Source organism: Equus asinus, chromosome 2 (genome assembly GCF_041296235.1).
Source record: "Equus asinus isolate D_3611 breed Donkey chromosome 2, EquAss-T2T_v2, whole genome shotgun sequence".
In the NCBI taxonomy this organism is placed as follows: Eukaryota; Metazoa; Chordata; class Mammalia; order Perissodactyla; family Equidae; genus Equus; species Equus asinus.
The window spans coordinates 128,506,204-128,529,225 of NC_091791.1; the positions used below are offsets into that span (position 1 = coordinate 128,506,204).

Sequence of the window (23,022 nt, forward strand, 5' to 3'; positions counted from 1 at the left end):
TTTGTTATTGTCTCTCATCCATCCAGGAGTTGTTCTGCTCTGTCTGTCATCCATGCCTGTCCACGCTTCATGTGCAGCCCCAATTCAGGTTCCGCTTCCTGACTGGCCTTCACTTGCGTTTCTCTTACTCTCTTTTTTTAGAAGCTTTGTTTTCCTTCCTCTGTATCATGCAGTTGAATGATGTCCATTTACAATATACTGGTTTTTCCTCTTTGTCAGATAAGCCTCTTTGTGATTTCTTCTTTGGTTGGATCATTAAAAAGTGAACGTTGAAAGCATTGAGGTATCAAATTAATTTCTGCTCTATGAGCTTTGTTCTCATCAATTTCCTCCACTTTATTACTTAAAATATTTATTTCTGCTTTCAGCATCCTCCATTATTAGTAATGCTTGTTTGTCCATTCATATCTGTGACTTTGATAGTGTCTTCCCAGATGTGAAAGTGTGGCTCTTATCTGCTTAACATTTTTCAGGTAGAGTAGCAAATAGTAGTGAGCAAATTGACAGACTGGTTCTAAACTTAAAATCATAGTATAATAGAACTCATCCCAGGATTTCATTGATTATACAAAAAAGGAATAGAGAGATGGAAAGCTAACGCCAATATATATGGAAACTAATTTCAGAGACTGTCCATCTATGTGTAGCCAGTTCATTGAGGATGCCAGTTTGTTGGGTTATAAATACAAATCAGTTTTGCTTTTTTATCTGATAACTGCCTCCCAACTCTACCATGTCAAAGTCCCCTTGCCTACTGGCTGTCAACTACCTTAACAGCATCTTGTCACTATGCCGTAATTTTCAAATACTCTAGTCTTATTCCAGTGTTTAAGACTTAGTTCTTTTCACATTATAACTTCAGTCACAGGCTTGAGGCAGTACTCTTGTCGCTTTCTCCCAGGGTAGACTAGACTTTAATCTGAGGCTGAGAACTTTGGGGGTGAGTGAGTAGGTTCTTTTTGTCACACACTTCTGCTCTCCCTCTTTCTTGTGCTTTTTCTTTTTCTGGTGTTGAACCTGGGAGGAGTGATAGGAGTGGCAGAATTCTACATAATATCCCAGTGTTGAGGGCCAGTCCTTTTTCTTGATTGTTCAGTGTTATTATTCAAGCTCATTATCAATAGGCTAAATAAAGATGAGTGGTAGTTCCAGTTTATCCTGCCAACAGTGAGGTCAATCCTATCCCATTTCCAATCCTATCCTAGTTCCATAGGCATTGGCAATCCCTTGCAAGATTTGGTTATATCTTCTGGCCAAACCTGATTGATGGCATTCACACCGTGTGACCCTGATATGTATATCTTTTTTTGCCTGAAGACTTTACCCAATCAGATCTACCGCCCATGGCCAATTCTAGGGCCTGCAGGCGCGTTAGGGGAAAAGGTTACATTTTTCATACCTCTTGGGAACCAAGAACTCAAGGTGGCAATAGTCTTAGCCTACTTTTCTACCTGACACTTCCCCACCACACTCTCTCCCCATTTCCCTTTCCCTGTGCATATAATAGAGAGGCAAATCAATAGGCCTTTTGCCTACACAAATAATCAAACAGGGAATGCAGTACCAGTCTGCATTTCTTTTAGATGGCCTCTAACTTTGATTCTTATCCTCTAGATTCAGATGTGACACTACTATTTTCCCCAGTCAGGGAAGGGAATATCCTCTTTTCATAAATTCTACATTCCCTTCAAAGTCCAGTAGCCCCCTTTTTCTTTTCTGCCTTTTTAGATTTACATTGAAGGAAGGTGTTACAATATTGATGATAAGATTGGTTCAATAAACTGGTGCCTCTTGGTAAGCCCTGAGAGAAGAGGCTGGTACGAAGTTCTGTTGGCTCTTTGAAGCTAAAGGAAGGAGTACTTAATTATTCTCAGCTTTGGGTCTTAGCCACAACTTTGGGACAGGAAGAAAAATCCCACTTAACATCCTCTTGCATATACATTTAGCTGTACACCGAGTCTTAAGAACAAGACTATATCTAGGACCTATTCAGTATTCAGTAAGCATTTATGGAAGTAAATCTAAGAATTGAATCTAGGTAAGATAGCAGTGAGTTTTTAGGATATCCACTACAAATAGACTAATCAAAGTCAATAGTGTTCATGTATTCATAAATGAAAAAATTTCTCTTTCATAATTAAGTATAATAGTGACTTTTTTGAAAAGAAGGATGAACTACATTTATGAAAAGTATATTGTACTGTTGCCAATGTGAAAAGTCATTTGAGTTGGATGTTGAAAGATGAGTAGTAATTTAACACATAGGGAGGGGAAAGACAATTCCAGAGGCAAGGAGGCATGAAACAGCAATCCAGGAATAATAGCTGCTTTGAGTAGCTAAAGCTAGGGCAGGCAGTGTGGAAATGGCAGAAGAATTTGGAAAGGTAGATTGGAACCAGATGTGCAAGATTAGGAATTTTGAATTTCCTGCTTTGAAGCATTAGGGAGCTATGGAAAGGTTTTTAAATAGGGGAATGTCACCAACAGTGTCTTTTAGAAGATAACTGGTAGCATTCTGAAGAATGGATTAGAGATGGGTAAGACTGGCAGCCATGTATCAATTAGGAGCCTCTTGACTTGTAAATAATCATGTTTGTCATCGCTAAAATAAGTTGAATCCTGGTCATTTTATTTTGAAATGACTTTGAAAATCTCTGTTTCTACTACCATGTGAAAAGTGGTAATTAGATTTAGGGAGCATAATCTTTGACTAGGCTACTTCCAGACTAGGATTTCAGAACATGTTACGCTTACAGTCCATCCAGTTATGCCTTTTCTATAACAAATGGTTTTTGTTATTTATTTATGCTGTAATTCCAAACATAAATAGGGATTTAGCACTAATTAGCTAATATAATATGAAGAATATAATTTGAAATATGTTTTACTAATCTATAAAACCCTCACAAATAATCCTCTTTGAAAGATATTACACACGAAGGTTTCCACAGCCAAACAAAGTTTGGGATATAATGTGTAGCACTTTCAAAACTTTGACCATGGAGTGCTTTTCTTCATAATGTATTAAGTTGAACAGGGTTCTAAGCAAGGCATTTTTAAAACAACATTTTAATTTTTAATACTATTCAAATATCAGTTGCTACTTTATTTACTTAGTTGGAATTTTAAAATTACTCTAAGTCTTTTCATGGTTTTTCTGCTATGCTTATAGGGGTTGACAGTACTTGGGAATTTTGTATCTTCTAGGCTTATTAAAGAACTTCCTTGCATGTCTCTGTTAGAAATTGGCATACGTGCAATTCTAAATTAACGTGGATAAGTAGATCTGTGGGGTTAAGCTTTGCAATTGACTACACCAAAAGAAGCAAGAAATGCCTCTCCAAAAGTTAAGAATTAATAGTTGGAAAGCCAAGAATCATTTGAAAAGTGACAGCTCTAAAGAGCTCCAAAGGAAAGAGATATTTCAAGTGTGGACTTATCTGACTCTAGCAAAGGGTACTGTCATTTCCTTACCTTTGTGCATGGTATCTAAATCTACTATTCACATTCAGGTGACTTGAGGTAATAAGAATCAGATTCAAAGAATGAAGATTCTCTCAGAATATAGAACCATTCTTACTGTTTCTGGTACTGACTAGCACGTATTTTTGTAGTGTTATCTTTCTTTTAAGATATAATTGACATACAGCATTGTGTTAGTTGTAGACGTACAACATAATGATTTGATATATGCATATATTGCAAAATGGTTACCACAATAAGTTTAGTTAACATCCATCACTACACGTAGTTACAATTTTTTTTGTGTGATGAGAACTCGTAATGTTATCTTTGATGCCACCACTACCAGAAGACCCCCACACTTTCTATTTCTCCCTACCCCTCTTCCAGAGATCATTATGGTATGCAGGAGGCATTACTTGAAGATCTGCATGCAGGGCCAGTGGTGAGGAGGATTAGGCACAGGACCTTTTTGGGAGAGTAGACAAAAGGAGAACAGTATTTGTGTTCTTTTTTGTGTATTTGTGAAAGAAGCATCTCTTTCAAAGCCTTGGAATCTTCTTATTCTCTCAGATGGGGACAAACAGGAAGAAAAATTATGTAGGGAATTCTTATAGATAGAATTCCATAGGAGTGTAATAACTACAGTATTATCTGGCAAGAGAACTTGACTCTTTTCAGGAGACCTGAAAAATTAGGTTTGGGGAGTGAAAGGCAGAAGTTAGGAAGTAAGAAAATATAAAGATGACTGTGGTTTGGAGATGATTGGATTATAAGTGAGAGAAGAAAAGGTGAAGAGTTTACAAATGGTAGAGTGATCCAGGCTGTTTGTATGTTTAGAGAATAAAAGGTGCAGAATGCTAGAGAGGAATGAATGATGTTGGCTTCCTATGTAATTTTTGCTGCTAGAAGGAGTTTACCTACAGGTGTACCATTTATATTCTAAAAATTGTTAAATAGTCTCAGTTTACTCTTGTATCTCCTTTTTTAAAAAAATTCAGATTTGAAGCTTCATGCTAGCCCTTTTTGCATAATGTACTTAATACTTTTTAGAGAAACTTTTCTAATTTCTCACAGAACTTGAAATTGAAAGATAAACTATTTTATATTTATTTTCAAATCATTGGAATTATTTCTTTAACTTATATACTGTCTTTTAAAATTAGCCATTTGATAAATCTAAGATCTTTTTCTACATTAAAGACACATTCACATAATTGTTTTATGTTAATTGTGGAAAATTTTGAACAGTAGGGTAAAGTGTAAAAAGCGTGAAGAAAATCATGATTGTCTATTAATATTTTAGAATATTTATAGTTGTCTTGAACTTTTTCCTTACGTGTATTTAATGAAGTTATGACAATACTATAGTATTCATAGTTTTATGTTTCTTTTATTATTTTTGGAAGGTTTTTGTAGAGATAAAATATTAGTTCAATTCAGAATCATAAATTCATTTAATATTTTTAAACTTTTACAATTTTACTAAGTAAAAATGAGACTGCTTTCAATATGTTTCTTTAGAGGTACTTCTCTTTGTAGACTACACCTTAGACACATCTTTTTTTCGTTCCCATTCTCTTCTGCAGATGAGACTTGTCCCCCTAACCCCACTTATTCATTCAGTTTCATTTATTCTCATTTATTTTTTTCAACAAAAATGTAATAGTTCTGCCATGTTTCAAACACCATGCTAGGTGCTGGAGATATAGAAATGACAAGATCTCTGCCTTAAATAAATTAAGTCTATTAAACAAAGATGTAAATAATTGCAGTTCAGTTTACTAAATCTCATTTTGTCCGTGCAAAAAGCTATAGGAAGATAGAGAGCTGGATGACTAGTACCACCTGAGAAAGTTGAACAAACGTCAGTGGCTAGAATGCAAGATTTCTTGGTAAGAATGAAGGAAGGGAAGAGTGATAAGATATAATGAGTAAGTAAGGTTTTGGGTTCTTAAATTCCAGAATCAGTAGTTTCGATTTGATCCTTTTAGGCCATCAAAGGTTTTTAAGCCAGGGGATAATATTACCAAATGTTTATTACCAAAGACTTCCAAACCTTCTTAGGGAAAGGCAATAGGTTTACTCAAGTGTATCTTCGACTATTAGGTATACATGGGATAGCCTAAGGTCATTAGCTGTTTTCATGATCCTACATAACAAAACACGCCAAAACTCATTGACTTAATACAACAAGCATGTATTTATCACTTACACATCTGTGAGGTGGCTGGGTTCAGCTGATTTACGGTAGGCTGCAGGTTGCTCTGTTCGACACATCTCTTATTATTCTTGAACCAGTAAACTATCTGGGATATGTTTTTCTCGTGACAATGTCTGCATCACATGAATTGGTAAGATCAGCTGTGCATGTTTCTGCTCCCATAATGTCTGCTCGTATCCAGCTGGCCAGAGTAAATCAAGGAGTGGGGAATAGGCTTTACCTACCCTGAGGCTATGGCAGGGTATAGATGTTTCTATTACAGAAGATTAAAGAATTAGAACCAGTATTTTAGTTTATCGTAGTTTTTGGTATTTCTCACAAGACCAGGAAGATAGCTCAGGAACATGTTTCTTGACAAAGAAAGCAGATGTTTTCCCTCAGACCTCCCCTAAAATAACTTAATCCTTCCTTCATTTGACGTGTCTACTCAGCATCTGCTCATGATCCAAAGCTGAGTTTCCTTCTCCTTCATAGAATGTTGGCCTTGTAGATGAAAAGGAGCCTGCCTCAGTTCTGCTTTCTAAAACGGATAGCTTGTAGCTCTTATAAAAATGCCATTAAGAGATTCAAACTCATTTCTGTTGAAACAGGCTTAGGGAGCTGTGGTATCTGGAGTGAGGGAAGATTTCTCATCTACTATGGTCGATATACTTCTGATCTTGATTGCTCAGATAATTTTGAATACTCTTTGGTCCTACAGCCAAAATGAATAATTTTTAGTTTCTTACAGTTTAGTTGCAGTATGGAATGTGAAGCCATATCAATTAACATTTCGTATTCTGTGACATTAAAATCTCTTGGTTATTTTGCACTTTGGAAAGATCTTTTACTCGTATAGGGCTTCATAATGTCATAAGTGGGTCATTTGGAAAATATTGGTTCACTGAGTTATGCAGGTATTTTAAATGTTGTTTCAGTATATAATACCAAAAATCACATTCATTAATATCGCCACCAGTCTCTTCAGAAAATCTTTAAGTATTGGGCAGCTGTCAAACTCACCGGGCAGTTCAAGTATTCCAAAATTCTGATATTTGTTTTTAAGCTTGAAGTTTTATCATTGACAACAAATATTGTCATATGTTGCACTTGTAGTGGGCTCCCTTCATACATTTTTAAAGAAAATGTCTGCCATTTACCCAAGTATGCTGGCTCACTGCATTGCACAGAAATATTTGGTGAGGATAATTTCTTTTCATGTGCAAGACGTAAATGCACACAAACACTTAACTGGCTGTGTTTAAAGTGCTTACTAATCCTCATTATCTGGTGAACCATAACAACAAGCATTGGGATTTTTGAACGAGCCGGCTTACCTAATTATAACATTATGCAAAACAGTCTCCTAGAAAACCTTCGATATAAGGACCTCTCCTTACCAGGAAAGCAGACTCCTTAGCAAGTGGTCTGATAGTTCAATTCCTTGCTTCCTATTTTTTTGACTTAACAAAAGACACTCAATAGTGATCTCTCATCTTGGCCCAATGTGCTATTTTGGAGTAAAATTTTTTCATTAAGATTCTGAGATTTGTGCTATAGCTAATTATATACAGTCCTATCTAGGTGGTATTCAGTTTCTCCTTCTTATATATTCAATTCATGGAGAAACCCCTGTTACCTATACTTTCCTTGGATCTTCATAAAGTATCATGACTCTCTGGTGATGTCTTTCCTTACTTAGTCATCAGATTTTTTAAGGGTAGTGCAATCCATTCCTTTATCACCACCACAAGTATCTCTCTAACTTCATCTATCTTCAGTTGTTTGGGCTTACTCTGACTCATAGTATTAAGCTTCTTTGTGCCCCGTTGATCATGCCTTGCCATTTCTTCCTGTAACCTTTCTCTGTCATGAGCCTCATAGCATTTTCAAGAGAAATCAAAACTCTCCTCATAAGCCTTATTCATTTTAACACTTTTGGTGTAATTCTACTCATATTGTTATCTCTTTAAGCCTTAGGAGAAAATGGAAGTGTTGGGCCCAACTGAGGATGACCTCAAAGAGGGTATCTTCACTTGGATCTTCCCCATTAAAGCATTTGGTTCCCAATATTTTGTTACAGTAGGGAAGCCTATTACAGACAAGTCTCACAGAATACTAGGGAAGCCCGTTATAGACTGATCTCACAGAATTCTGACCCAAAGCAGATAGTAAAGGATCTCTCTTTCAGAATATCATTCTTAGAAGAAGTAGACATAGAATCATTTATAGCCTTCCTCAGACAAAGGACGGCAAGTCTACATGACTAAATGACTGAATTTGTGGGTATTGGAAAAAATGTTCTAAAAGGAGGGAGGGAGGGATCAGACAGTACTGTGCACTGTGTGGTGAGAGTACTAAGGAAGAAGTACTTAATTCTGCCTGAGAGTACTGGGAAGGGCTGTAGAGGAAGTGACATGTGAGCTAGATCTTAAGGGGTGAGTCAGAACTAACCAGTTGGAGAAAGGCATGTTGATACAAAGACTATGTATAAGGTTTAATTCTGGAAAAAGCTGTGTAATTAAGAACTGCTAGAAACTTGGATATGTAATTGTGCAGAAGAGAGGCCTTACAAGTTAAAACCAAAATAGGCTTTGTTTTGAAGCATACTGAGACATTAGCACTATGGGGCCATGAGGGTGAACCAGGACTTAGAAAGTCTCATGGATAATTTAGCACTTAATGTAAGTTTGGTGCTTTATATCTTACTTTTATATTTATGATAGGGAATGGGAGCTAATGTTAGTTATTATTTTTCAGCCATAGTATTAAAATTTCCTCCTACATCTCCTTCAAAGTTCACAGTAAGTGTAGCTAAAGAGCATCCTAAGATTTCAGGGCAATCTGTCTATTGGGGTGGAATGTGAATTTTATTTTTAACCACAGAATGTCTTCATTTTTAGGGAATAATTGATACCAGAAAAAGATTGTTTAAAGTGAATATACTTAAATAACACAATTAATGATTGATCTAATGTGTGTATACATGTAATTCTGTACCCACAAAGAGAAAATGTATACTTTTTTTGGCTGCCCATTGAATATTTTCAAAATTAGGCTGCAACACTTCAGTGACATTGGTGATGTTGTAGTTCTTAATCTGGGCAGTGGCTGTACAGGTGTTTGTTTTATTATTTTTGAAACTGTAATTGTAAGTTTTATATTATCTTTAGTTATAAAATATATCATAATAAAAATTAATTAAATAATAAGAAGTCTGGGGGAAAAATCAAGCCACAAGAAAAACCTCAAAGGCAAAGAAGAAAACTAAACTGAAATCATTGAGTAATTTTAAAATTAGAATAAAAACGCTATATATCTGAGTCTATGGGATGTAAAGCTAAAGCAGTGTTCAGAGAAAATTTTATTGCCTTAAAAACTTAAAAACAAGAAAAATGAAAATAAACATCTAAATCCAGAAGTTAGAAATAGAACAACAAAATAAACTTAAGGAGAGCAGAAGAAAGGTAATAATGAAAGTAAAAGAAGGAAATAAATTAGAAAAAAATGGTGAAACTAATAAATTAAAAATTGATTCTTTGAAAAACAAATCATTAGCTAATCTAATTAAAGTGGAGTAGGTGCAAAGTCACAAATAAGAAATAAGGAAGGAATTATCGTGGATAACAGTGAAAATTAAGAGTCATGTAAAAAACTACTGTTGTGTTAGTTATCTATTGCTGTGTAACAAATTACTCTAAAACTTAATAACTTAAAACAACAATAAACATTTATTATCTCATACATATATTTTTGTGGGTCAGGAATTCAGGAGCAGCTTATCTGGCTGGTTCTGGCAGGGTCTCTCATGAGCTTGTAGTCAAAATGTCAGCCAGGGCTGCAGTTATTTGAAGGCTTGACTGGGGCTATAGGATTTGCTTTCAAGATATCTTATTCAAATTGCTAGCTTATTGGTGCTTACTGTTGGCAGGCCTCAGTTCTTCACCATGTAAACCTCTCCATAGGGCTACTTGAGTGTCCGAATGACTTTTTCCAGAGCAAATGATCCAAGGGAGAGCTAAGTGGAAGCTCACAATGTCTTTTATACCCTAGCCTCAAAAGTTATACTCTGTCATCTCTACAGTAATCACACAGATCAGCCCTATTCGGTGTGGAAGGGACTCCACAAGGACGTGAATACCAAGAGATTAGAATGATCAGGAGTCATCTTGAAGGATAGCTACTGCATCTTCATTCAACTCTGAAATAAGTCTCAAAATGGAAAGTTTTCTAGGAAAATATACTTTACCAAAACTACCTCTAAAAAAAAGACTATCAACAGACCAATTACCAGAGATAGAGAAAGTTGTCTGAGAGTTTCCTCCTATAAAAACACCACACATTTACAGTTTCACAGAGGAATTTTACCAACCTTTAAAGACAGTTGCAATACAATTTAAGCTGTTCCAGAGTGGAGAGGGAAAAGGTCTATTTTTTATGAAAAGAGTATAACACTGATACTCACCCCCACAAAAAAGAAAAACTGATAAAAAATGCACACAAAAGTATTAAAGGCAGCAGAGTACAGGATGGCCTCTGGACTAGACTTTTGCGTTCAAATCCAAGCACCCGTTTACTAGCTATTGTGACGTGAGCAAGTCATTTAATCTCCATGTCTCTGTTTTCTCATCTATAAATTGCAGTTAATAGTACCCAACTCACAGGATTATATGAGTTAATATTTCTAAAGCCATAAGAACAGCACTTGATACATTGAGAGAGGGAGATATACACACACACACACACATACACATATGTCAATAAAACACTTGATATATAAATTCAGAACTGCCTCATCTATGAATATTAATCCAAAAATCCAAAGTTAAAATATTAGCAAGCATAGGCCATAAACATAAACCTTGACCAAGTGAGATTTAACCTAGGAATGAAAGCATGATTCCATATTAGAGATCTGTTAAGATAATTCACCATGTTAATTGATCTTTGGGGGAAAAAATCACATCCTCATTGATATTTAAAAGGCATTTGATATAATTACATAAGTATTATTTTTAAGAATTCTTATTAAAATAGGAATATATCTATAATTCCTTAGCATGATAAAGTATATCTGTCTCAACTCAAAAGCCAGCATCTTGCTAATGGGGAAACATTGGAAGTGTTCTGATTAAAATCATGAAAAGGTAAGGATGTCCTTTATCCCCATTATTATTTGACATTGATCTGGAGGTACTAGCTGATGCAATTAGATAATAAAAAGGAATCAGAGGTATAAAATGGAAAAGAAGAGGTAAAATTATCACTATTTCCATTATGGTTGTATATATGCAAAACTCAAGAAAATCAATTAAACAATTACAGATTATAAAAGAATTCAGTAGGCTGTCTGGGTGTAATTAATAGTTAATAACTTTGATATATATATACAACCAATTGGATGATATAATGGAAGAAAAATGCCCATTTGCGTTAGCACACAATGAAAACAGCAACACAAAATACCAAGCAGTAAACTTAAAGAAATGTGGAAGATTTGTACAAAGAAAGCCTTAAAACTCCAAGAATTACAAAAGAAGACTTGAACAAATACATTTGGAAAGGAAGACTAAATTTTATAAAGGTGTAAGTTCTTCCCAAATTCCTCTATTCTTTTATTGTTCTACTGCCAACAGGATGGAGAGAGGATATCTTATTAGACTCAACTAAACTTTCAGACTTATAAGACTACCATGGGCTACACTTGGCATCAGAATCACTTAGAAAGATATGGGACAGGAAGCACAACATGCCAGCAAGTAGGATAAGTTCTTACTCTTCTGCCAGACTCCTTGTAGCAGCCCATGCTGCCACATAGCCATCAGGGAGTTAGTTATCTTTAGCCTCCCAAGTCACAGCTCAATTGCAAGGAAAAAGAGATCCACAACCAGTGAGTACAGATCCCTTCTGCCTTAGAAGTTTCATGCCTCCACAGGAGTCAGTATTGTTCATAAAATTCCCCAGACGTAGTTTCTGGGGAGCCTGCAAGGCATATGTCTAATTGGAACAGACTCCTCCACACTCAGGGAAGTCCAAATATATGGCTTCCTACCAGATATTTATAATTTATCATTCCTTTTTCTCCAGATGCAGTTTTTACCAATCTGGGTAATTTTTGCCAGAGACAATGTTGTCTAGTAACATCATTTATGTGCTGCCTTTATCAGGTTTTCAGGGGTCTTGAGCTAGAACATTGGCAAAAGACAAATTCTCATAGACTTGGAATTGGAAAAGAGTTTTGGAAACAGTTTTGTAAGCCTTTACCTAAAAATACAATCTCAATTAAAAAAAGCAAAATAATATTTGGGGGGAGACCTTGATAAGTTGATACTAAAATTAATAAGAAGAAAATAAAGAAGAAGAAAAACTAGGAAAATCCTTAAAAAAAGAAAAAGGCTTATAGAACAAAGTGAGTAGCATTTCAAAGGTATATTATGCAGTAAATGGTGAAGGAAAAACGAATAGCCATGTAGGGAAAAGACAAGAAAAATCAAAACGTTGATCCAATGAATCAAAGGCTGTGAAAAATACAAAATTAAAGTACCCAAGTATGGCTCAGACACTAGCTTTGCAGAGCCGCTCACTGCCCTGCATCCTGTAGGCGCTCCAGCATCCCACCTCTTCACCTTCACACTGCCACAGTGCCCAAGAGGTTCAGTTCAGCTGAGAGGGCAGCTATGGAAGAACCCAAGAAGAAATCAACAAAGCTGTCAGCTAGACCTTTTCCTACAAAAGTTAAAACCAAGCCATAAAAGGTGACAGAAAAGGATAAATCTTTAGGGGGAAAAAGCAAGGGAAAGGGAGCAAAAGGAAAACAGACTAAAGTGGCTAACCAAGAAACTAAAAACACTTCAAAAACAGAGAAATGAAAGCTGTGTGATTAAATTAATATCATTTATCAAGTCAGTGGTCCCTGTATTACAATCCTTGAATAATCTAGAAGAACTTTTTTTAGTCACTGTGTTGTAAATGTGACCTTTTTAGAGCTCTAAAAGCTTTTTTTCTTTTTCCTCTGTTTTATTTAGATATTAAATTGTGTAAGTTTAAGGTGTACAGTGTGATGATTTGATATATGTATATATCATCAAGTGGTGAAATGATTACCACAAAAAGGTTAGTTAACACATCCGTCACCTCACATAGGTATCTTCTTTTTTTGGTGGTGAGAACATTTAAGATCTACTCTCTTAGCAACTTTCAAGTATACAATACAATATTGTTATCTACTTTTGCATGCTATACATTATATCCCTAGACTTTATTTACCTTATAACTGGAAATTTTTACCGTTTGAACACTATCACCCATTTTCCCCAGCCCCTGGCAACCACCAGTCTACTCTCTGTTTCTATGAGTTCAGTTAAGAACATGTTTTTTAGGAAGAAAGGAATCCTATTTCTTCCCATTTTGAAAGGGTGAAATCAAGTGCTAGTTTATTTTTCTGTACATACTGAAAATTGTTAACTCTCTGTAAGCTTGATAATGTGTTAAATTGCTCCCTGGTCTTGGCTCTGTGTCAGAATGGTGTTTTATCTGTGACGTCTTTAGTAGCAGTAGTCCAGCTTTTCCTAGTAACTTTGTTAATATCCTGTGAGGGATTGGAAATTTGAATATTGTGCGTGATATCAAATCATGGATTAGTAGGATTTTAGACCTAACACTTAAAACACTTGAAGATAATTGCAGTTGATATCCTGATTTTAGGAATAATTTGTCTCTAAAGATTAAGCTGGAAAGTCACTGGAATAACTATTCAGAAAGGATGACAATATGGCTTTACAGGTTTTACAATACTTAAATTAAGAATTGGGTACAAATTGTTCATAAAGTGTGTGATCAATCAAAACCAACAAAATTCCTATTATGATAGAAAAGTATACTGCCATATACTTCTCTTGGAGTAGAGTAGGCTTTTCTATTATATAAAGCCATTAAAAGAAAAGTGGATAGGTTCATCAGCACTGGTATCAAGTATTGCTACATGATAAGAATGACCATAAGCAAGGCAAAACAAAGATGATACACCATAAGAAAATATTTATAACTCTTGTCACAAAGTCTAATTTTCCCTAATTAATAAGAAGAAGCCCCTATAATAAAATAGGAGAAAGACAATAGCATTTTCCCATGCTTCTAAAACCTCTATGTAATCAACTTTAAGAATTTCTTTCTTTGACCTTGTAAGAGAACTCTGGGCTGTAGAGGTTTCAGCTTTTCCTTCATCTTGGTTTGATGCTGTCTTCAAAGAGACAGACCTGTAGAGCTTATTTGATTTTCTTCAGCTATTTTAAGTGATTCTTAGCTAACCCATGATACAGTACTCAGGCAGTTTAGTATGAACGCTAAACAAAGGCAACTCTTACTGAATACTACGGAGTCTATACTAGGGATAAGCTCGATTTTTCCAGCTCCCTGAGGCTTTTATATCACATTTTTCTACGTATTTATTTGGCTTCATTGAAATAATCAAAATTAAATGGAATGGGAAGATGTCCTGGAATTTATAGTGTAATTCTCACTGGTCAATATGGACTTTAACACTATGTTGATAGTAACTCCAAACCCTGTTCTCTGCCTCCATTCCACAGTGCCATCTTCTCTGAGTCATGCTTTGTTAAATTTGCTGACTGATCTTCTGTTTTGAGGGCCTTTTTCTTAGAATATTTTTCTTAATATATTTTTTACTTTTTGATCTCAGAACTAAAGGTGAATAGCAATCTTGTAATCCTCCTGATTTTCATACTGTTGCGTGTTTTAGAAAGCACGAGTTTAAAAGAGCCTGAATGCCCTTAGAACTGTCCTCTACTTTCCCCTCACCACCTGGGCTAGATCAGCACTTTCTATTTCTGAGACAGCATATCTTCCTTCTTTTTTCCCAAGATCAACTCAGAAATCTGTCAGTTTATTGTCCCATGCTATTCAGAAGATATTAGTCTATTGCATAAATAGCTAACTTTGAAAAGGAGCTCTTAAAATATCTTTTTTATTGTGAAATACAACACATATGGAAGAGCACAGAAACGTACATATACATCTTAATGAATTATAAAGTAAACATCCTCATACCACCCTCAGGTCAAGAAAGAGAACATTGCCAGCACTCCAGAAACTCTCCTCTTTCTCTTTCCCATCACAATCCTTTCTCTCCCCACAAAGGTAAGCAGTAACCTGAGTTTTATGTTAATCACTTACCCTGTTTTCTTTGTTGTTTTCCCACTAAAGTGTGTATCCCTGAGCACTATAGTTTTGTTTTGCCTGTTATTAAACCCTATGTAAATGGAATCATATAACATGTATTATTTTATATCTGACTTATTTCACTCAACCTTATGTAAGACTTACCCATATTGTTGTGTTTAGTTGTAGCTCATTTTTGTTACTGTATTGTATTCCAGTGTATGTGTCTCCCACAGTTTATCCATTCTAGTATTGATGACATTTGGCTTGTGTTTGGAAAACTATGAATAATGCTGCTGTGAACATACTGATACAGTATTTTTGGTGGACACATGCATTTATTTTTATTAGTGGCATATAGGACTGGAATTACTGGGTCACAGCATACATGTATCTTCAACTTTAGTACATAATGCCAAATTTTTCCACAAAATTGTTGTACTATTCCAGCAGTGAATGAGTTCCCAATTGCTGCACCTCCTCCCCAGCAATTATATTGCCAGACTCCTTAATTTTAGCTGTTCTAATGAGAGTGTCATTGTGGTTTTAATTTGTATTTTTGTGCTGTGACAGTAATGTATTTAAGCACCTTTTCATAGTGTCTTGGTCATTTGGATATCCTCTTTTGTGAAGAACCCTTTCAAAGCTCTTGCCCATTTTTCTAATGGAGTTGTCTGTCTTTTTCTGATCTGTAGTATTTCTTTATGAATTCTGGATGCAAGCCGTTTATTGGTTACTTCTGTCGAAAATGTCTTCTTCCACCCCTAAAGCTGTCTTTTGATGAACAGAGGTTCTTAATTTTAATGTAGTCTAATTTATCAGTCTTTTCCTTTAAGCTAGCACTTTTTGGGTCATGTTGAAGAACTTTTTTACCACCTGAGGTTATGAAGATAAGCTTTATTATCTTATAAAAGTTTTATTGTTTTGCCTTTATATTAACCTAGAGACAATTTTTCTATGTGGTATAATGTAGGGAGTGGTTTTTATATTTACACATGGATCATTCAGTTTTCCCAGCACCATTTATTAAAAAGCATCCTTTCCATACTGCCCTGAAGTTCCCCTTTTGTTATAAATCAGGAGTATGCATGGATCTGTTTCTAGGCCCTCTACTTTGACTATCTTTGTACCAACACCACTATTTTAATTACTATAGCTTTCCGAAAATATCTGCTAGAAAAGTCATCCTATCTTCTTCTTCAACAGTATTTTGATTCTTCTTGGCTCTTTACACTGCCGTAGAAATTATAGAATCAGCCTCACAAAAATTCTCTTGTGATTTTTATTGAGACTGCTTTGAATTTATAGGTAATGCACTTTAGGGAGAATTGACATTTTTACAATTTTAATTGTTCCCATCTGTAAACATGATATGTATCTCTCTGTTCACTTAGATCATTAATTCCTCTCAAAAGTGTTTTATAAGTTTTGTGTGTAGCGATCTTGCACATCTTTAGTTTAGATTATTACTAGAATTGGAATATTTTTAATACAATTATGAATGTTATTTAAAGATTTTTGTATTCTATTTGTTGCTTGTTAAGTAAAAGTACAGTTGATTTTGGTATTTTTCACCTTATGTCTAGCAACCTTGCTGAACTCACTCTAATAATTTTTCTGTGGATTCTTTTGGATTTCCTACTTCTATAGTCATATTGTTCATGAATAACAATAGTTTAATTTGTTCTTTTATAGTCCTTATGCCTTTTATTTCTTTTTCTTATGTTGGTAGAGCCTTCAGTATAGTGTTGAAAGGAAAGGGGGATAGGGATCATTCTTGGCATGTTCCCAACCTCCAAGGGGAAGCTTTCAACTTTTATCACTAAGTATGATGTTTGTTGTGAAATTTTTGTAGATGCTTTATGAGATTAAGTTTGTTCCCTTCTATTTCTGGTTTTCTAAGAATTGTTATTGTGATTTAATACTGAATTTTATGAAATGCCTTTCCTGCATGTATTGAGGTATTCATGAGACTTTTTAATTTTATTGATATGACATATTACACCAAGGGAATTTAGAAAGTTAAACCATCATTATACTACTGCAATCAATCCAACTTAGTCATGAGGTAATATCCTTCTTATATATTTCGTGATTCAGTTTATAATATATTGTTTAGAATTTTTATACCTATGTTATGAGTAAAATTGTCCGATAATAGTCCTTTTAATATCCTTGTTATGTTTTGATACCAAGGTTATGCTAGCCTCTGAAAATGAGTTGGGGAATAGGCCTTTTTCAAAATTCTGTGGAAGAATTTGTGTGTTATTTCTTCTGCTTGTTTGCTAATGAAGTCATCTAGGCCTAGGGTTTTCTCTCTCAAAAGGTTTCATTTATAGAGTCAATTTATGAGATTATTCACATTTTTTGTTTCTTCTTTGACACTATTAATTACTTGGATTTTTGTAGAAATTTCTCCACTTTGCATAAAAATTCAGATTTATTGACATAAAGTTGTTCATAGTGGCCTCTTCTCCTTTTCATGTTTATAAGATTTGTGGTGATGTTCTGTTTTTCATTCCTGCCTTTGGTTATTTGTGAATTCTCTTTTTATCTTCATCAATTTGCCAGGGTTTTAAATCTTTTATTAGTCTTTTCAAAGAGCTACATTTTGTCTTTGGTCCTCTTTTTTGTGTGTGTGTGTGAGGGAGAATGGCCCTGAGCTAACATCTGTTGCCACTCTTCCTCTTTATGCTTGAGGAAGACTGTTGCTGAGCTAACATCTGTGCTAATCTTCCTCTATTTTATGTGGGATGCCACCATAGCGTGGCCCAATGAGTGTTGCCAGGTCCCTGCCTGGGATCCGCACCCACAAATGCTGAGCTGCTGAAGTGGAGCGCACGAACCCAACCACTACACCACCAGGCCAGCCTCGGTCCTCTTTTTTTAAAGTTTATTTACTCTTGTCTTTATTTCTTTTTCTCTCCTTGGGTTTGTTTTGTTGTTCTTTACCTTCCTGAAATAGTTGAAATAGAGATAACTCTTTAATTTTTAACCTGTTTTTTCCCCTAATATGTACATATAAGGCTGTTACTTTAAGGTAGGCAGAGTTAAACTGTATCCCACAGATTTTGATATTGTTGTTTAATTCAAAGTATTTTCTAATTTCTGTTGTGATTTTTCCTTTGGCCATGGGTGTTTTAGAATCTATTTCTTAAATTGCTGAATATACAGGGATTTTTAGTTTTCTCTTTGTTATCGCCCTATCAGAAAACTTACTTTAAATTACTTTACCAGTCAGATAAATTATTTCAGCCCTTTAAAATTTATTGTCTTGCTGTATGTGCTTTACAAGAACGAGTGTTCTGTAGTTGTTAAATACTGAAATCTATATATGTCTATTATATCACTTGTTTATTAAGTTCAGTTTGATAGCTTTACTAATTTGTGTGTACACACTTGTTTGCTGATTATAGCTTTGTGTATTTCTTTGAGTATTTCTGTCAATATTTTACTTTAAGTCTTCGGAAGCCATTTCTTAGATACTTACAAATTTGGAAATGTTATATCTTCTTCATAATTTGAACTTTTATCATTGTCTAATATCTCTGTTTATCAAAGGTCACACTTTTTACCTTAAAGTTTACTTTGTCTAGAATTAATATAGCTATACCAGTTTTCTTTTGGTTAGACATGGTATGTCTTAATCTATTTACATTTAATGTAATCGCTGTGTGGTTCTGTTTTTTTAATTTAAATCTGTTTTATTATGTGCTTTTTATTTTTCCTACCTGAAATATGTTCCTTTTCTTTTGTTTCTTGCCCTTTTTTTGTTCTTTTTGCCTTTTTCTTTTGACTACTTTTTATTATTCCATTTTTTCTTTTGTTAGTTTACAAGTTTTACACTCTTTTTCTTTTAGTAGTTAACTTACAGATTACAACATAAATCTAAGACCTATCAAAGTCTGTTAATTAGTACTTTTATCTTTTCACCAGATAATGCAAGGGCTTTAATATGCTTTAGTTGTTATATGATATAGTTGCTATTGTTGTTGTGTTTTTAACCACCTGTATATTTTCAATCCAACATGTTGTTCTTATGTTTTACGCAGTCAATATTCATTTAGACTTAATCACGTATTTACCATTTTCATTGGCATTCACTTCTTCCTCCCTAACTTTTCTTCTTGGGTCATTTTCTATCTGCCCTTTAGTATTTCTTTAGAGTAGGTCTACTGGTGACAGATTTCTCTGTCTTGGTCTGTCTGAAAATGTGTTTATTTCAACTTCATTCTTGAAGGTAGTTTTTGCTATGTATAGAATTCTAGGTTGGCAGTTACTTTTTCCTTTCATCACTTTGAAAATACCATCTGTTGTTTTCTGCCTTTCATTGTTTCTGTTGAAAAGTAAACTTTGAATCTAGTAGTTGCTTCTTTGTTGCAGATACATTTTTTTTCTGACTGCTTTTAAGATTTTCTCTTGCCTTTAATTTTTAGCAGTGTGTCTAGGTATGAACTTCTTTTTATTTGTTTTTCTTAGAGGTTGAAGGCTTTCTTTAGTCATTAGGTTAATATCTTTAATTGGTTTTGAAAAATACTCTACCATTATCTCTTCAATATATCTTCTACAGGGTCTCTCTCTCCTGGTATTCTTTTACACATGGTAGATCTTTTTGTTATGTCTTTGTCTTTCATGTTCTTTTCTGAATTTTTTCCAAAAAAGTTTTTATTTTGTTTTGTTTTTTCTTCTTGATTTTTTATATTTTCTTCTGATGTAACTTTGGTCCACTAATTCAACTATGTCTTTCTGTCTCCTTCAGCATGATTAATTTAAGTCTGATAGCCACAATATCTGGAGGCATTGAGGGTTTCTGTTTTCTGTTGTTTTTACTGATTTTCATTTACATTGTTTGGTCTCCTTTTGTGCCTGGTTAGCTTTGATTGTGTGTCATACATAGTATTTGAAAAATTATTTGTAAAAATAATTTGAGGCCTGAGATGATATTACTTTCCTCCAAAGACTGTTTTCATTTTTTTCTGCCAGGTCCTAGGACACTAGCAATCTGGGATTACTTTAATCCACTTTTAGGGATTATAATTTTCTGGGCCATTCAAATGACTTGAAGATAGGCTGCAGTGTCTACAAGGACTATTATAATTTCAGTTTACCATTATATCTAAGATGCAAACCTTGGGGACCCCAACATCAGGCATGGAGATTTTGCCAGGCAGTAGCCCACACCCTTGTGTGGGTCTGGGCTCCAACTTTTATTCTCTGCCCCAGGGATTGGCAAACTTGTTCTGTAATGGACCAGAGAGTAAATCTTTTAAGCTTTGTGGACCATACAGTCTCTATTGCAACAATTAATGGTGCCATTGTTCTCCAGAAGAGCCATAAACAATGTGTGAATTAATGAGCATGAATGTTATTTCAGTAAAACTTTATTTACAAAATCAGGCACAAAGCCAGATTTGGCTCACTGGCCATAGTTTGCTGGCCCCTGCTATAGTCTGTCAAAAGCTTTGCTCAGACTCTCAGCCACCTCTTCTTAAATTTAGATTAGCCCTAAATGCTAGGCTAGCCTCTCCTTAGTCTACCTTGTTAGCTCTCCAGTGCCTTCAAGAATATGTTGGCTGATTTATGTTTGGTCCAGTTGTTCTCAGCAGGAAGTTTTATCTGAAATCCCTAGTCTGCCATTATCACAAGCTAGAGTCATATATAAGGTAACCAATTTAAAAGCAATGAGATTTTTCTCCCCATCTGATCTCAAGAAGGAAGCTTCTTGAGTTATTCTCAGAGAATCTCTCTCACTAGCACCATGCAGTATATAAATGACCTTTTTATTTTTAGTAAAACTGAGTTTCAGGACATGTTTCTATAGTTTTCCTAGAGAGATTGTGCATTCCAAGGTTAAAGTTATAGAGCAGTGTTGTCCATCAGAACTTTCTGCAGTGATGGAAATGTTCTATATCTGTACTGTTCAATATGGTAGCCGCTAACCACCTGTGGTTATTGAGCACCAGAAGTATAGCTAGTGTGAATGCAGAACTAAATTTTTACTTCTGTTTAATTTCAATTAATTTAAATTAAAATAGCCATGTACAGATATTTAGTTTGGCATGGATGCAGCTTTGATTAAAAGAAGAATCTCATCTCAGTACAAAATGTGTTCTTACGCTCCTACCCACCAAAGTATCCATTTTCCAGTGCTCTTACAAGATATACTCAACCTAAATGTGTTTGATGGATGGTATGTCAATAAATATCTTAGGCCTCACAGAATGTTTCCATTTATTCCTACCATTCACCTGTTGTGATGGAAGTACACTTGTTATTCTAAATGGGCCATGTAAAACCAATACAGTCACTCAATTTACTGTCTAATGTGTATTTTTCTTTGCAGGGAAAGGGGCGTCTTCATCGAGGAAACTATCCAAGTCCATCCTCTCCTGTTGTAGTCCGATTGCCCTCCATGTCTGATGTCCCAGAAGAGACCTTGACTAGTGAGGCAGTCTTGGAGACTGACATCACAGAGCAGCAGCAAGCGGCTATGCAGCAGGAAGAGAGAGCACTGACTGAGCAGATTGAGAACCTACAGAAAGAGAAGTGAGTTTCCGGGAGGAAAGGGAGCAGTTGGTTATTATCTGCTTTCACTTCCTCCCTTCTAGCCTTTCTTTATTTTTCCTTATTTATTAAATATCTCCTATATGTCAAGCACTATCCGATGATACAGGGGATGTAAAGATGACAGAAGACACATTGCCTATACTCAGGTAACAGTGTGAAAGTTGTCATCTCAGGGAAGGAAGCTCCACGAGCAGGAAGACTTAAAGCTGCTACAGTGACGGTTCTGGGGAGGCTGACTGGGACGGGTGTGTCAGTCTTAGTCAAGATGCCTAACAGCTCAGAGACCAGCCTCAATGAACAGATGTGTCTTAAAAATGGGAATAAGTGGGGCTGTCACCATGGTCTAGTGGTTAAGTTTGGCACACTCCCCTTCAGCAGCCTGGGTTCAGTTCCCGGGCACGGACCTACACCACTCGTTGGTGGCTGTGCTGTGGCACCAACCCACATACAAAATAGAGGAAGATTGGCACAGATGTTAGCTCAGGGCAAATTGTCCTCAAGCGAAAAGAGGAAGATTAACAACAGATGTTAGCTCAAGGTGAATCTTCCTCAGCAAAAAAAAAAAAAAAAAAAAAAGGCAGGGGGGTAATAAGGATTCCCAGGCTAAGACAAAGTCCCTTTTAAGAAGAGGCATTATTCAAAACTCCATGAAGGAAAGTTATTGTCTGATGATCAGTATAGCCGTGGGGCCAGCAACTAGATGGTCAGGGTAAGACAACTCTAGAGGATGTTAGGATACTGGGTAGGGAAATTGGTTGCAATTTAGGAGAGAAACAAATAAGCAGCTCTGTGATGTCCACCATCACTGGAGCAGGGGTGGGTTACAACTACATCTTGGGATACTGTGAATATCCCATGGGTTCTCCTTAAAGGTACTTTTTACTACTTCTAGTTGACAATGATGACTCTTAAATTTTAAGGGGATTTTTGTTCCTGAGTTCCAGGATCCCAGGTCTGAGAGCTTGATGCATGAGGGAATATGAATCTTAAAGTACTTTTTGCCTGTCAGGATTGATTCTAGAACTTAGGCAAGCTAAAAAAGCATCTGGGGCTCAGCTGTGCAAAACATGGTAAGGCAAAAGTGGTGTACATTGACCAGGGCCTAGCTATTTGATATAAGAATGATCTGAAAAGAGGCCCTGACTCAGCTTTGATGAAGATGGTATTGCAGGTATTGAAGGATGAACAAGAATTTGCTAGGAGGGGGAAAGTCTTTCCAAAGAAAGGAAAAAGTATGTGTATAGTCTCAGAGGTGTGAATGCACATGGCTTATGACAATTGTAATTGCAGCAATGAGTTGCTGGTGAGACTATCCTTGAAAAGATTGTCCATGAATCTCAGGCTAAGTATTGGAGGTATTGAAGGATGACTAGTTCAAGTTAGGTAGAGTGGAAGTGAAGCTAAGATGGCTCTGAAAGGGAGGAGACTTGATGAAAAAGGGAGTAAGAATTGGAAGGATAAGGAGGTTGTGGACAGAGTGGAGTTTTGGGTTCACAGCTAGTATATTTTCAGGTGATGACAAACTCTAGGATCTGCCCATTGGAGGAAGTTGCCTGGATAAGGTGGAAGAAAGGTTATTAGAAGTTGCAGACATAAAGGAAGTTTGGTGTTAG

The 23,022-nt window shown here is 35.6% G+C and overlaps 1 protein-coding gene across 13 annotated transcripts in view; it reads left to right on the forward strand.

Annotated features, from left to right (window-relative positions):
• Positions 1-23,022, forward strand: part of MYO9A (myosin IXA) — a 289,527-nt gene that overhangs the window by 260,262 nt on the left and 6,243 nt on the right. For all 13 annotated transcript variants that reach the window (XM_070498757.1, XM_014849679.3, XM_070498763.1 and 10 more), the window contains one exon: positions 21,186-21,388. In XM_070498757.1, coding sequence (XP_070354858.1) covers positions 21,186-21,388 — 203 coding nt within the window. The remainder of the gene's footprint in view (positions 1-21,185; positions 21,389-23,022) is intronic.